At 38.6% G+C, this 17,590-nt stretch overlaps 1 protein-coding gene across 3 annotated transcripts in view; it reads left to right on the forward strand.

The window, feature by feature from the left end:
- Positions 1–17,590, forward strand: part of LOC129768435 (uncharacterized) — a 622,376-nt gene that overhangs the window by 251,946 nt on the left and 352,840 nt on the right. For 2 of the 3 annotated variants that reach the window (XR_008741679.1, XM_055770090.1), the window contains exon 3: positions 5,409–5,525. The exons of the other annotated variant lie outside the window; for it this stretch is intronic. Coding sequence is in view for 1 of the 2 variants with exons in the window: in XM_055770090.1 (XP_055626065.1) it covers positions 5,409–5,525 (117 nt within the window). In the remaining variant the exon portion in view is untranslated. The remainder of the gene's footprint in view (positions 1–5,408; positions 5,526–17,590) is intronic. 3 annotated transcript variants of the gene reach the window in all.

The raw sequence follows: 17,590 nt of genomic DNA on the forward strand, positions 1-17,590 counted from the left end.
AATTCACATACGCTATCATGCTTAAATATCTTCACATATTTCATAATGTCTTCAAAATGTCTCCACAAAATCAAATGTCTTCACAGTAAGTCAAATGTCTGCAAAATGAAGACATGTCTTCGAACCTGGCATCCCTGATGAGGGGCTCAAAATGAAAGGGGTGTAAGTGACATTATCGATTTCTCTCCATCTACTCTCTCTTTTGGTCATAACTTAGTTGCAAACACATTCCCAGCTGTATTTGATGATCTGGAAGATAGGTCAGAACCTCACCTATCGGATTCTATAGTAAACTCAAATTGGAACGTTTTGGAAATTGAGTTATTAACTGAAAAGAAAGTTGATGGAGAGAAATCGATTAAGTCACTTAAACCCTTACATACTGAGTCCCACATAAGTTATTGCGATATTATCTTCATTACCATAGAGTACAGGTTAGGGTACCAATTAATGTATGGGAAAAAACGTCCTTAAAATTTCAAAAAGTTACCTCACACAAAATGTTCATCACCTCGGAAAAAAACACTATGAAAAATTTCAGCTCAATCGGACTTAAGGGAGAGCGGCGCAGAGCGGTCAAAGTTTGAGTAATTCAAAAAATCACTCAAGGAGAGGGAAAATGAAAACAGTGTTTTCGAAAAAAATTGTTGCTAAATATCTTAAAATTGCATAAAACGTTGAGATCTTCTGTCATTTTGGAATTTTTTTTTTGTCAAAAATCGACATGCTGGGAGTTATTTTTAGGAACGCGAGGCAAAACGTATGGTTTACGGTTCCAATAAAAGTAGTCATCTCGATTTTTCATATGGATATTGACGTGAAATGTAAATTTACACGGTAAAATACCCAATGCAAAATATTGGCTCAATCGGACTTCATTTACTAGTCAAAATTTCGATTGATAATGCACTCCGTCCGAAGGTAGCAAACTAGACCACACACATCGACAGTGGTTTGCACGAATTTTCGAGATCTCGCTCGGGAGGTTTCCATGTTTTTATGACCAATAATTGAGCTGGTAAAAAACTCATCTCAAGATAAGATTTTGGGAATTTACTGTTTAAGTATTCTTGCCTAACGGAATTAAGATTTCTATATGAACGCCGTAATGGGATTACGTATATTTGACATCTGTTTATTTGACCTAGGTTAGATCATTCTGGTCATGCTGAATAAAGACATGAAATATACATGAAAAAATAGATTAAATTTTTCTTAATGTACCTTCAAATGCCAATGACTGGAAAATACTTACCCCGCCATATTCGCCATATGTAGCTTCTTCAGATTATCATTTATCCCGGAGGATGTAGTCAGCATTACAGGAAAGCTTTTTTCTTCTTCAATGACACTAATTTTCCAAAAGAAACTTCACAGTATTAGTAGTATTAGTAGTAGTAGTAGTAGTATTAGTAGTATTAATTACGTTATTTTGTATCAGCACTTGGCTGAGATTTTTATGCAATACTAGCTCACCCGGCAAACTTTGTCCCGCCCAAAATCCCGTCCACTCCATTCCAGAGGAGGGAGGGGTGTCATACCATTATAGAAACGTTTCTCATATCCAAAAACCCTCACATCCCAAAATGTGCTTGATTAGTTCTCGAGTTATGCAGGACTTTGTGTTTCGTTTGTATGGCAACCCCTCTTAGAGAGGGGGAGGAGTGTATTCACCATAGAAACGTTTCGTGCCCCGAAAAACCTTCACATGCCAAATTTAGCTCCATTTGCTTGATTACTTTTCGAGTTATGCAGAAATTTGTGTTTGATTTGTATGACAGCCCACCCTTGGAGAGCGGAAGGAGTGTCTAACCATCATAGAAACATTTATTGCACCCTAAAACATCCACATGCCAAATTTGGTTTCATTTGCTTTATTAATTCTCGAGTAATGCAGAAATTTGTCTTTCATTTGTATGACAGACCCTCCCCCCCACCTTAGTAATTGCAGTAATTTTGTGTAGTAATTGCATAATTGCATAAATTGAGTTTTTCATTGTTCAAAATCTGTATTTTTTTCTCTTTTGATACATCATGGATTCCTTGGAAAAACCGTTTCCTGTATGTACTTGTTTCCTTTAAACGGGTTAGATGACATAACGTGGTAGAATTCGGTACTGTATTCTGTTCAAAAATGTACACAAAAATGCCATTGAAGCCATTACTACCCTTTTCTGCTGTTTATTCAATCATGCAGAAGAAGACAATAAGTCATCATGTATCATTTTTAAACACAAGTCTGAATATTTAAGACCTACGAAAATATAAGCTTGAGTCAAATCAATCTATGACTACAAAAATATATTGTAGATAAAAATAGCAAGGAAGGAGTACCACGTTGTCCGGATCATTGTTTGTAATAACTTTATAGCCCTGTAAGATCGAGACTACTCAAGCTATCATAATCTAATTTACGTGGAAATACCCTTTCGATCTTCTAAATCAGCAGCCATTTAAATTCATTTATTGTATTTTTACATAACCAAACATAACCAAACATACTCGATATTATGACATCCTGGACCACAATTACACAAATTGTTAGTAGTGAGACCTACACAATAAAAACATGAATTGAGCACAAATTGATAGAACAAAATACAATATAATATAAAAATAATGCCTATGATCGGTAAATGGAGAATAATTATTTTTACGCCTAAACTCACAATATGAGTTACGCCCGAAATAAGGCAAAAAGATTGCTCCTTGCGTCGGGGAGGAAGCGAGTGGATAGTGCAATCGAAAGAAAACATACCAAATTAAATCGTCAAATTGTTAACTTTTTTTTACTATATTCACTGTTCATGTTTCAAGCAAAAAAAAATTTGGATAAATTTCCTGTCTAATGATATATAACACAACATATGTCGCAATAATCATTTTGAGTAATATGCGTTTGAAAACTCTTAATTAATCGTTACATTTTTCGTAGAGTGACCCCCCTATATAGAAATCAAAGACATAGCCCTATGTCAAAACAAAATGTAAACAATCACAACGCACAAACAATAACCAGAGAATTGTCATGGGATAAGAACAGGTGGAAAACGGACCCGCTATAAAATGAGTAGTTTTGATATAGTGAATATTCCAGACGCAATCCAAACAAAGAATGACTATGGAACCGATCGTAGGGCACGAAATGTTCAGAACAGTTGTCTTAGAGGCGAATGAACTAAAAAGGTTTAAATCATCTTAAGGCCAAAAAGAAGAAGAAGAAGAAGAACAGTTTTTTTTCCCCAAAATATATTTTTTATTAAGGCACATGTGGCGTTAGCCTGACGGGGCCGGGAGTCCAATATTTTGACAATTTTTGTCTTACAACTATGTTAGTAATATGTAACCGATTACTCGCGGTTGGCTCGAGGTTAGTATTACAAGTGTTCTCATAATTGGTATGTTGCAGTCTTCGATGCTCTATACGTGTGCCCGACACGGGATACTTCCTATTGGGATGCAGCTGACCATTAATCAGCAACGACCCCCTAGTCTGTACCCCATATCTAGCGTGGTGCGTCTTTCTCGACTCGAGGAATCCAAGATAGAACGGTCACTAGCCGGCGCAATCATCAGCTCGTGTAGAGTTGTCATGAGCGGTACAACCTTTGGCTCTTGTTGAATGATCAGTGGACTGCACAACCTTTGGCCCGTGCATCTGTAAAAAGTGTGTGTATGTATTGCCGCGACTAAGTAAAAGTTTATCGATCGGATAGGAGGGATATGAAACGGGGACACAACGAAGGAAACATCATTAAACGTTGACATCGGCGTTTCTGAGGAACAGGTATAGATGAAGCAGAAGATCAGGATCCCGGCTACCTAAGATATCCCGGACGGGGATATCCGATTGTCTGCCTTTTGCAGAAGAACAGTTGTCAGTCGTAATAAAACCTTCGATCGGTATAGGTCAGCTTTGACTATATTCGATCTCATCTCATCTTAATCATCGGGTAGTCAATCCACTTCTATCATTACTCTGGAACTCTGCTCAGATATTGCTTTCTGGGCGGAGACAACGGGAATCGAACTCGAATCTCCGGGTTTTTTACGTATGAAACTGACCACTTTGCTTCGGGAGCCACGAAAACAATTTGTTTCATTCAAAAGTACACAAATTTCGCTTGATACCAGAATAACAGATATACTTTATGCAAGAAATGCTTAAATTACCTATTAGTTTTCATTTGTTCTTGTTTTTTCATATGTATAGATACCTCATGTTCATCAAAGAGAAATGGAAGGTGTAGCTTAATTCGATGTTGAAATGAAACGCCAACATTTCGATACGTTGACTCAAATCAAACTCTCGGTAGTTTCTGTATACTAAATTGCAGAAGCTTTTTCCCCATTGCAACAATCGGTCTACCAAAATACCATGCATCTAGATATCACGATCGCTCCGAATTCAGCTGTATACATCACTTTTCCGAAACATTTCCACCATGCCCCCATAAAAACGTATCCGTTTATAGTAAAATATCAAACTCCAGCAAAGCAAAGTAAAAAAGCGAAAATCGCGCAAAAATGCCACATTGAATTATGGGATATAAAATGCGCTTTGAATTTGTAAAACCCTGTGTTGCAAAGTATCGCTCTGTGGTCATCACCATACCCGTTCTCGTCCATAACTCATATGTAAACGAGAACAAGAGCTTCCCAACGGCTGATCGACCTGCCTGCCTGCCTTCTACGGAATACATCATCCCACAAATGGTGGTAAAAATTCCGAAAAAAAAGCAAAAAAAAACCTTTGTCTGGCATCAACTGATTTTTCGGCGAACTTCTAGCCGCTCGTTTTACAGTTATGCTCAACTGCTATCGTGCACAAACCGTAGCGGCTGTCAGGACACTTATTCATGACCTTTTTGTATATGGTGCATGAGATGTATCGACGAATGATATCTGTAGTAGAATAAAAGTTAGCAGAGTAAAGCGATACAATAAACAAGCCGTTGAAACAAACATTTGTTTCATGACGGTTTATTCCCGAATTCACAAATTTAGAAATGTGTACCATAACCAATCTTATCACGTGGGTGATATCTGCGCCGTGGACACGAGTGCCAAACAAAACCATTGACCAAGAAGAAAGCGACAACACATTGGCTCCAGTTGCCGGAAAGGACACCAATAATGGCATTGATTTATCGCCTCCTCCTTTTCGGGCGAATTCTAAATCCACGACGAGTCCCCTGTGGCGTTTCTGGAATGGTCCCCTTGGATCTTGACTTCACAAATTGATCCCCCAATTCGTTAGCTAATAGAATGATTACGGCAGAGAGATCGGATCTGGCCGAGTTCGGTTTTTTTTCTTTTGAATCATTTTCATTTTTTTTGTGTCACCCAACCATCGCTAACCATTCGCTTTGTTGATTTTATTTTTTTCATCTGTTCTGTTGTTACAGGACGCTGTGGACACGGTAGTCCCTGCGAGCAATTGTGCTATGAATTACATGATGGAATGTACGAATGCGACTGCACGGAGGGATTCGAGCTGAATAAGAATGGATACAGCTGTCAAGGTAAGGTTTGCTTCCACTCGATATCCGTATTCTGGGAAAAGGGCTGACAATGATCATGATTTAGGATAGATCACAAATGGGGGATGGGGAATTTGAGTTTCGATAGCTAGAGAACTTTTGATTTTAATTGGTTTCAATTTACGAGTATGTAATTGACACTTAATTGGATAATTTCGATAGATGATGACAATAACAGTCTCTACAATATTTTTTTCAATTTTAAGTCTCAGCCAGTGTTTTTTTTCATTTGCAACTTTTTTTGTTGTCGTATATATTTTACTCTCGGATTAGAGCATTTAAAAAAAACTAAATGGCCATTTTTCATTGCCTGCAGGTAACCATCAACTGTGAATGTGGAAATTATATTCTTTTTGTCAAGAAATCAGAAGAACAGAAATTTAGTCTTAGCGGATATTTTGTTTGTGATTTGACCAAAGAAGAGTGAATGACTTCACGTTTTGATTTGTAAATTGGACAAATTTGTACTATGCGATTACTTCAAAAGGCCATCATTTTCGATCTGGGATTTATTTAGAAGAACTGCTTTAGCTTCATCCACGATCATAGATTCCTGCCGAAAATCGGAAAAAATTTCCCGTTCTTTATAAAGAGAAACAAACTGGTATCTGCAACATCACCTTTCAAGATCATAGCGGTCTTGGCCTGTTTGACTGTTCGAAAATTAATCGTCAATTGGCTTTCAAGCGCTCCCAATTGTTTCAATTCCTTGAGCTCTAGAACATGAAATTCAGCATTGGCCACATTCGAAGGAGCAGATAAAAAGCCGACTGGGAAGTGATCGAGTGGAAGTCAACCTCATCCGGATTTCATGGTTATATTCCACCTTTCCTGAAACCGTTTTTGATCGCCGATCCCTTGCCAGTGAATGTACCCATGTGAACTGGGTTCTTCAAGGATTGTTTCTTCCCAATGTACCTTCAATGGGCCGAGCTGAGTAAGCTAGGTGGAATTGACTTCAAACCAATACAAACGATTTCGTTGCACCGGCAGAAGTCAGTATTCATTAACCCATTAACGACCAAGCTTTAAAAAATAATGTTTTAACAAAAGGCATTGGTGTTATTTCGATTATTGGCGTTACAGACACCCCAATCTTCAAGAATTATTTTTTTCTGTTTTTCAGAATATGACACAAATTGTATCTAGGACACGACCGCATATTTTCGACGTAGAACTACGCAAACATATTGTGCAATCCACTTGTTTATCACTTTTTATATTATTTTAGAATGCATCGAAATTTTTGTAATAGATTTTTTAATGATCGATACCAAAATTTTAGAAAGGATCGACGACAGGAACTAATTCTAACCTGAATAAGTCTGGGGAATATATGGTAGATGATTTTGAATCTCCCAGTTCACTTTTTCCAGATAATTCTTGACAGATCTATGAACATGTGATTTGGCGTTGTCATGCTGTAAAATTATCCTTTAGTGTCTTTTCCCCACCGCGGTTATTTTTCTTTTACTGCTTTAGAATAGTTTAATTCACTTTGTACACATGTTCACTGACGGAGCCTATTGTTTTTCAAGCAAACGATCATAATCAGCAACATATTAAGTTTGGGATAAAAAAATCTATAATTTTTGCGTGAAATTCAAAACCTTTATTTAAGAAGATTCGGATTGTCCGAATTGGATCAAATATGCACGGTTTTGTTGCTACAAAACGCCTCTCTCTTGGCGATCTCAATTTTTTATAACTTAGAAAATTTTGCAATGTGAGAAAAAAACTGGTGATTGCATGGTGCCAGATCCGGACTATGTGGTGGATGCATTAGAAAGCTCCCGGAGTTTCTAGCGAGTCACGTGTGGAGCCTTACGCTGTCCTGATGACTTTTCTGTTGGCCAATTCTGGTCATTTCTGGTCAATCGATAGCCTCAAATGGTTCAGTTTTAGTAAGTAGATATCTGAATTTAGTGTTTGGTCATACGGAAGCTACTAATAATAAATCAAATACACAATAGAGCCTTCCTGGCCGTTTGGTCTGGTTTGGTTACCGTTTAAGCTGCTTCACCACGCTTTGACCACTATCGTTTTCGCACAATATGTGAGCCACTTGTCTTCTCCAGTCACCATTCGTTGAGGAAATGGGTCGATTTCATTCCGTTTGGCCAAGACTGTCACGTTCTTTGACAATCCAACTCAAAACTGATCTCTGGTTGATATTTAGCTCCTGCTACGACTACTAACATGCGGGTCAACTTCGATTATTTCTGTGATTTTATCGACATTTTCTACCGAGAAAATAATTAATTTCTTTTCCTCCAATCTGTCAGTAAAGTCATGACTGTATTAGGTGTACAGGCATAACATTACTGAGTTTTCGATTGTGAATTTGTCATTTCGATATCATATTTGATACTTTAGATATACAAAGTGTTAGATCAAAACCTTCCAGTTTATTTGGAACAACAAGTGATATATGTGACTTACTAATGACAATTAGGTCAGGGAGAAACCACAGTGATTAGATCTCTGATTTGAAGAAATCTTTAGACCAGGTGCTCCAAAGTTCAACAAATAGGTGCCTCTAAAAGTTCAATGAGATTCGATCCCATGAAGACTAGGTTTGCCAAAATATCTACCGTAAACTTTCAGTCATATGCGTTTTTAATGTTCAATTATTTTCAGCAAAATCTTGTGGGAGAAAGCATATGACATGTGATTGAGCAACTTAATCCTTCCAAATACTTCATGCCTCATCGAATGTTTGTTTTTGTGTAAATAATTATTCGGATTATTTGGTTTTGATATACAGGTCGGACTCGATTATATGTGATTCGATTATATACAATTTTGGATTCGGATTTTGGACTTTGGATTTTTTTTTTATATTCCAAATATGGCTTATTTTAAGAAGAAATGTAACCTTTCAACGTTAAGGTGAAGTTGAAGTGGCTATTACATGTACAGTGGGGTAAAAATCGTGATTTTTTAAGATTTTGCTTGAATTTTCACCAGGAATTGTTTATATCGATATTGCAGCCAAATTAGGAGAGATAGAAGTTGGGCGTCAAAAAACAAATTGTAGAGAGGTTGAAGAACTTGAATTTAATTGATAGAAACAATCTAGTTTAATATAAATTTTTAGGATAAAATAAAAAATAACACATTGAAAATTACTAACTTTTAAGTTTTCAGTTCCAAAATGTTATTAAAATCCACTAATTTAGTTGTTCCACTACTATATCCTTTACTAAATTTTCTCATCTTTCGAATGAAAGAATCAGAATCGTCTTCCGTAGCGTACTTTTTAATGTAGAGCCAGTTTGAGGCAAAAGAGTCCGAAACAACAAAAAAAGTTCTATAACTCTGTCATTGTTGAAATGCGAACATATGCGTAGGAGGATTTTTTTCATCAAATATGATCTTCTATCACTCCCTGAGATAATCTGGATAAATTATTTTTTTTTTCATGTGAGAAAGGTGTTTTCTGACTTTAACCGTTTGAATACGGGGGAGCGCGATAGCGCTCGTCTTGTTTTATGTTAGCATTTTCGAATTGGCATCTTTTAACGTAGGATTTCGTCTTTCGGGAACATTTGTAAAAGAGGACTTCACGTGCTTTGTCCAGCAAATTAAACTTTTTGTGACCTAATCAGTTGTCTACGATCATTGGATGTTAGATTAAAATATACCCAAACTCATCCGCATTTTTAGCATATGCTCACAAAATATGCTCCGCACTCAAAGGGTTAAGGGGATGAATCAAAAATCAAATTCCTCTTCTATTTTCAAAAAACGAAAAATACATGCGAAAAAAATAAACAAACAAAAATTTTTGACTCGATTATATACAGGATTCGATTGTATACAGTGAAAAGAAATCAAAAACTGTATATTGGGTTGGGGAAAAAGAAATGTCGTATATTGTCAATATATGGCAACACTTAAACATATCTTGTGTTGTACTTATCGCATCGGGTCATACTATACGGCTATTTAAAGACGACAATCTGTGCTAAGAGTGTATTTTTGACAGTGTTGTGATTGTCCTTTTGAATCTCAAGTTATAACGCGTCAAAGATGTAGTCCACCAATCAAGAAATTCGCCATATTTTACGTTTTTACTACCTGCGAGGTAAAACTGCAACGAAGGCGGCCGAAAAATTCGTGTAGTTTATGGACTCGATACTGTAACGATTCGCACAGCGCAGCGTTGGTTTGATCGATTTCGTTCTGGTGTAGTGGCTGTCGAAGATACATCCCGTACTGGTAGGCCAATCGTCGTGGAAACCGATAAAACAGTTGAAATCATCCAAGCAGACCGGCCTGTGAGCACTCGCTCGATTGGCCAGGAACTGGGTATAGACCATAAAACAGTTTGGAACCATTTGCAGAAGATTGGATTCCAAAAAAAAGCTGGATGTATGGATGCCACACGAGTTGACGCAAAAAAAAAACTTTTAGACCGAATCAACGCCTGCGATGCACTGCTGAAACGGAACGAACTCGACCCATTTTTGGAGAAGATGGTTACTGGTGATGAAAATGAAAAGTGGATCACGTACGACAACCTAAAGCGAAAAAAGTCGTGGTTGAAGCGCAGTGAGCCGGCCCAAACAATCGCCAAGCCCGGATTGACGGCCACGAAGGTTTTGCTGTGTGTTTGGTGGGATAGGAAGGGAATCATCCACTATGAGCTGCTCAACTATGGTCAGACCCTCAACTCGGATCTCTACTGTGAGCAGCTTGACCGTTTGAAGCAGGCGATTGACCAGAAGTGGCCAGAAATAATCAATAGGAATGGCGTTGTTTTCCACCAGGACAACGCTCGGCCTCACACATCTTTGATGACCCACCAGAAGCTACAGAAGCTCGGATGGGATGTCCTATTGCACCCACCGTATAGTCCGGACCTGGTTTCAAGTGATTATCAGCTCTTCCGGTCCATGCAAAACGCTCTTGGTTATACTAAGTTGGCCTCGAAAGAGGATTGCGAAAACTGGCTGTCTGAGTTTTTTGCAAATAATGAGAGGGGGTTTAATAAGGGGGATAGAGAAGTTGCCTTCTAAATGGCAGAAGTTTACGAACAAAACGGCGCATATTTGACTTAAATTGGATAATTTTAAGTATGTTAAATAAAGCGTCAAATTTCGATCAGAAATACGACATTTCTTTTTCCCCAACCCAATATAATCGAGTCCGCGCTGTATACTGATATGAATATATTTCGTGCTATCTATTAGAATTCTTCCGCTTCATTTCACTGTTATTATAACTAAGATTATCACTCTTTCCTTCCATGGTATTTTCACAATCATCAAATCATAAGGAATCCGTTTTATCAAATTTATTGAAAATATATGGGATGATCCCGTGGCCGAGTGGTTAGCGTAACACCTAACATGCCAGGGGTTCGGGTTCGATTCCCGAAATTTCCTCCGATTTGCACTGTAGTCACACGTATTCTAGAGCTTGCCACTCAGAATGCATTCAAGGCGTGTTATTTGGCATAGATATCTCAACTAAGTACTAATAAAAATGACGCAAGTAATACTACGTTGAGACGGCGAAGTTCCTCTATGAACGTGAGTGCCAATTAAGAAGAAGAAGAGATGGGATGCAACACTAGAAAGCGTCATAAAAATAAACTTATCATCCCTATCAATCGTGCTCGGAACAGGTAGAAAGTTTACCTGCTGTAGCAAGACTTCGTAATGCCCTTTCACACCAACGGACTTGGTAGTCTGAAAAAAGGAAATGGACAATATACAACCGATTCCCAGGAAACACTTACACACATGATGGAAACACACTTCCCAGGCTCAATCCAATTGATTTCCGGATACGCGCAGGTCTTCAATACAGCTCAATCTTGTCTAATCTAAGACGAGAATATAGCTAATGAATTGGCTAGGGCGGCCTTTACGAAGTCAAGGGTTGAGTGGGCAGTGGATTCCTTGAAGCCCTTTAAATCTCCAGGACCAGACGGGATTTATCCGGTGCTGTTACAAAAAGCAAGGATATCACTGTCCCTCTTCTAACGGAGATGTTTAGAGCTAGTATGGTACTAAGCTACATTCCTAGGAAATGGCAAGAAGTCCGGGTTATATTTATTCCCAAGACTGGCAAACGTGACAGGACGACTCCCAAAGCGTATAGACCAATTAGTCAATCGTCTGTCATCTTAAAAATGATGGAGAAGGTCATTGATTTCCATATCAAATAATCATATTTGAACAGGAGACCATTGAACAAATTTCAATTTGCCTACCAAGCAAATAAATCAACTGAAACAGCGCTTCACACGTTAATTTCAAAAATAGAGAAGTCTTTTGATGCTAGAGAAATCTCACTTACAGCTTTTCTTGATATTGAGGGAGCATTTGACAATGTATCCTACAACTCTATAAATAAAGCTATGAAAAAATGTAGTTTTGACATGGGCATCTCCAACTGGATACATGCCATGCTAATCAACCGACTAATAACAGCTAAATTAGGAGTATCTATTCTACCAACGAAACCAACTAGAGGTGGCCCTCAAGGGGGAGTTCTGTCTCCTCAGTTATTGTCCCTAGTTGTCGACGATCTTCCTAATGACTTAGCTTATTTAGGATACGAAGTCATTGGTTTTGCTGATGACATAATCATCTTAGTGAGGGGTAAATGTGAGTATACTATTTCCAATAGAATTAAAAAAGTCCTTAACTACACACTGGATGGAAACAAAGACTAACTTCAGTGTTCCCTTCAAAGTGATTGAATTCAATCGCAACGAATGGGAAGACGGTGGTCCCAAAACTCGTCCAGGATCACTCGTGTTTTATACCGATGGATCTAAAATCGGTAAATCTATGGGAGCTGGGATTACTGGACCAGGAATCGACATGTCAATTCCAATGGGACATTGGCCTACAGTTTTCCAAGCAGAAATACAAGCTATTCTAACATGTACAAATATTTGTTTGTCTAGAAAATACAGGTATGCCAATATCTGTATCTTCTCAGATAGCCAAGCAGCTCTTAATGCAGTAAAAGCATACACATGTCAGTCAAAGCTAGTTTGGGAATGTATTTTATCCTTAAAACAACTAGCTGCTACTAACGAAGTTAACCTATACTGGGAACCTGGTCACTGCGGTATAGAAGGTAATGAAAAAGCCGATCTATTAGCAAGATTAGGATCTTCAACTAAATTCGTCGGGCCTGAGCCATTTTGGGGATTATCTACATGATGATGAAATCGGAGCTCAAAAACTGGGAAATATTAATGATTGAAGTCAACTGGAGGGCTCTATCAACACCAAGACAATCCAAATTATTCATTACACCTTGTAACAGAATAACACGCAACCTACTCAGCTTGAATAAGGCAGATTCGAGTACATTAACCGGTCTGTTGACCGGACACTGTCCGAGTAGGTACCACCTTAAAAAAATCGGAAGTCTGGCAGATGGTAACTGCAATTTCGAAGTTAAAACTTCGGAACATTTACGGTGTCAATGCAGTACACTAATTCAGCTAATTCAGAAGAAGAATCATGCTCGGAAAAAAGAGTCTTCCAAACGGTTTGCGTTTTACGAGTTAAAGACTGATGAAAATCCGATCAGTTGGTATAGTTCGTATTTTATGGATCTTTAACACTTTTGAATGTAGTACAATTCGCTATGAACTATCTATATTTATATCACATAAATAAAACCGTGTACAATTTCCATCTACATCAACATGAAAGTCACATAAACTATATTTCATTCACAACATAAACATAATATATTATTCACAACATGTTGTCTAAAGCCGAAACGATCTAGCTTTTCTCCTATTCTCCTTTCACGATATTATCAGATCTCATCTCGCGAAATCACTATCGCAAAAACTAACCAATTTGCAGAGTAATCATTCTGGCTGGTCAGATCATCTTTGACAGCGAAATTATTGTAGCGGAAAGCCCTACGCCTTCAGCTCATCCCGGTATTACCATCACCATCGAACAACGTGAAAGGAAAGGCGAAAAAACGCCGTAAACACTAAACTACTGATAAGCGAATTTTCGCCGACCACCCGGGAGACCGGGAATAAGCTGCTGTGGTTGAAGTATCCCTTCGCAACCGCCACCGCCGCCATCGCTACCGCCGATTCAGCTGACCAACTCTAGTCAAAGTGCGCCAGTGGAAGATTTATTGCATTCAACAGCTTTTGTGTTGTTATCAGTGAACCCATTTTTCTCGTTCTTCTCCCGTCTGATCCTCCGCGCATTCCTACGCACGGCCGGACTTCCGGAAGTTCAAGTGTTTTCCCGTCCAGTCGGAAGCTGATGGTGCCATTTTCAGGCCCCCTCACAGAAGTGCATCCCGCCGGCAGGATGCCAGACATGCCATGGCCGGACGGAGCGCGGATGAATCACAACCAAAACAGCTGCGCGTCGCATCCTTTTTATCTCTATACGGTCGCTAGTGGGAAAAGCCCCAAAAGAGCTATGATTTACACATTGCTTTTCGGTCGTAAATTCGTGTTCAATTTTTTTTTGTTTCGATATGCTGAAATACGAGCACTGTATGCAGAAACGCTGTCGCTAAATATGGCGAATGATTGGGGGAAAAATAAGGACAAATGATCGACGATAAACCTTGGATTTTAACTAAACCAGAAGCATTTTCAAGAATTCTGGGCGGGGGACGAGTAATATGAATTTATTAATTGAGAACACAACCTTTGTGTAAAAAAAGTGACCTATCTGAAAACCGCACACACCAGCTGCACCGAAGCACTTTCCTCGAAAACTGTGGGAACGCAATCTCTGCATTTTTATGTTAAATTTGGCCCCGTCCTCGGGGAATGGTGGGTAACCAACCACCGGAAGGACAGCTATTTGGTTACGAGGATTTGCACAGGATGATTCTAGTTTTTGCTGCTGCTGCCATGTTACGGCTTACTGTTTCCAAACTCGTGAGCTTTCTCACTTTTGACTCAGCTTTTTCCTTCGGTCGGGGCTGTAACACATGCTCCCTCGCAATGTTGCCGCCCCAGTGCCACTCGTAATTCATAGAATCATTCGTCTTAATTTAATCCCGACCGGCAATGGCAGCACCCAACATCAGCCGAGTGTACTCTATCAACAGAGCGGATTACAAGCGGTTTATCGCCCATGTGAATGCTGCTTGCTGCTGCTGCTGCTGATGCTGTGGGGAATGAGAGGCTTTTGGTGAGGGCTGATTGCCCCGAACATCGGTACTGCAGTGGATGTGTGCAAATAGGACGTGGTTCCATTGACTTCCAGGCCCTTAAGCTGGGCAAGGTGGACGACGTATGGCCATAGGCAGAGCATGATGAAAGTTCATTCCGAAGGAACGCTTTTACTGCAAGACTTGATACACACACACAAAAAAAAACACGTTTACGGCCAGATGAAGATGGATTTTGGAGCCCTTTGGAGATGACATACTCGTTTCGAGTAGTGGAGATCGGATTGTGGTTGTGGTGCGAAGTGAATACCTCCCGGAACGAACATGGTTTCCGATTTTCTGTGCTTGGTTTGGGGGAAATATCAGCTGAGGGATTTTAGATGTTATTGTATACACGTCCATTTTGGCTGGATTGAATCAAATGCTATTGACCCATTCCATGAGGTTATGCAACAAAGAACCAAATTTAGAAAAGAGATAACTTCCACGTGGACATGAAAAATTATTTTTTTAAATACACTACGTCTGATCTGTGAGTTTCTTGTTTCTAATTGATTCGATCAATTTAGTAGTTGCTGGTACTGTGTAAAGAGGCTCTAAGAATGTTAGTCGGACATCCGTTCTTTCCTCTTATCGTTGATCATTTTCATTGAAAACTACATTCTGTAAGTAATGCACATAAATTGTGAGCGATCGATTTTTTCAATTGTTAGTAGAGGATCATTCGTTCCACCAAGATGAAGATATCACCACAGACTGTTAGTATTGTAATATTAAAAACATTAAAGACATTGTTGTTGCGGGTTTCTATTCAGCTTCAGCGTTTTTGTTACAAATCGTGACGAGTGATGAGAAGTCAAGTAATTTATAACAATTTTGAACGGAAAAATCTTGGGAAATTGACAGAAACCATTAGCTACTCTCGAAGCCGTTCCTCTCTCGGAGAGAGTCATGCTCTGTGTTATGAGCTTCCATCAGACAACCAGTCGATAAATTGGTCGGTGTTAAGGTGAAGGTGGAAGCTAGCCACAAATGGCTGCCACAATGGCGTTCATTTCTTTCATCTCCGTCCCTCACCCCTCGCCCGAAAATCAATAATTGCGCGAAACTATGTGAAGAAAATGATCGTTTTCGCACACTTCCCATGAAGTAATATCAACCAAAATCTAATCGATTACTCACAAGATATTAAATTTTCATCTGCTGTCGCACTGTATAGTGAAAAACGTCGGAAAACTCGAGCAAGTGCTCTGAAAGTTAAATTTTCATTTTTCAATCTTCGGCAATGGTTTTGTTTGTATTGGTGAAAGCATCGTTATTTTTTCGACACTGATGCCAGACAACATCATCGAAACAGCTATCAAAACCACTCAATAAAATGTTATTCCTGGTTAATAGCCTTTCATGTCATGAAAATCAATAGAATAAAATAGTGTTGATATCAATACAATCATTATTTTTGCGTTTAATGGGTCTATAATGTAAGTTTTAGCAACTTTAATATTGGGTAAGAAAATTTTATTGCAGAATTCGGAACACTGCCACGGCTGCCTATGCTTTCAAAAACAATAAACGGAAATATATTACATTCAATCAAAATGTCTCAGCCAACGAAGAGAAGGGTTAAGGTTCTCCAACTTGAATATGTGAAAACAATACGACCAACGAAGGAAAATATTGAGGAATTATCAGCATCGAGTTACTATGCGGTAGAACTTGTTAATATCAAAAGAGCCCCAATTCGCATGTGTTATAAATTTGCACATGTTACGCTCGCGTATAATCAGAATTTTACTTCATATGCAAAAATACCCCTTCTATATATTTATGTTTGCAATTGGCATGGTTCATCGGAACATATCGTTCATACATTTAACTTCAGTATTGAATTGTTATTTTTTTTTTCAAATGTATTCAAAGACTCGTGTCAATGAAGCGCCACACAGTCTAATAAGTGAATTGATCTATTTACATGTGCTTTGCTCTTCTCTCACAAACACTATTACCCCATTTTTACACGTGGTTTTACCTATACTACTACAATGGCTAGCTTCTACCTTCACCTTAAGTCAGAGCGGACCCAGACGCAAAATAAAAAAAACAATCGAGTTATTGATTACATTAGATTAAACATATTGTAAGCTACATTTCACATTTATCAGATTTGGAAAATCGAGCGTACAGCAAGAATAACGTAACGAAATTGTTTTGAACGCTCGATCAAAACCGCTTATACAGTGGTAGACATTCGTTTAACCGCACCCCATTTTTTCTTCAATATTTTTAAAAATAAGTCAATTCCTTGTACAGTTTTGCTCATAAAAGACGATTATTGTTTATTTTCATCGAATTCATTCTAAAAAAAAAGTATAAATTCACTTCTTGTTTTCTAAGTAATTCAAATATGTGGAATCAGGGTGGACATTCGTTTAGCCGTATCATAAAATTTCAATAAAAGAAAATTTGTACGGCAAATTTCGAGTCCAATCGGTAGCTAATATTTAGTATGTCCACCTCCATTTCGGATCACTTTGAAAACTCGATTTGGCATCGAGTCAGACAGCTTTTAAAGTGTTGCCATATTGATCATAGCCCAACATTCCTGAATTGCTGCCTTCAGACTGGAAATGTTGTCAAATTGTCATCCGTTTGCATAGACCATCTCGGCCAAGATTCTCCATAGGTTCTCTATGGGATTGCAATCGACTGCCAGCAGGTCATTCAAGAAGCGGAATGTCCTCGGCAAACCATGCCTTCGATTGCTTGGAAACGTGGATCTATGCATAATCCTGCTGAAAAAAACGACATCCTCGGTAGCGTTATTCTCAATATGGCCAATCAAAACGTCCTCCAGTAATTGAAGATACTTTTCGGAGTTCATTCGGGTGAAAATGAAACAAATGAGA

Source organism: Toxorhynchites rutilus, chromosome 2 (genome assembly GCF_029784135.1).
Source record: "Toxorhynchites rutilus septentrionalis strain SRP chromosome 2, ASM2978413v1, whole genome shotgun sequence".
Lineage (NCBI taxonomy): Eukaryota > Metazoa > Arthropoda > Insecta > Diptera > Culicidae > Toxorhynchites > Toxorhynchites rutilus.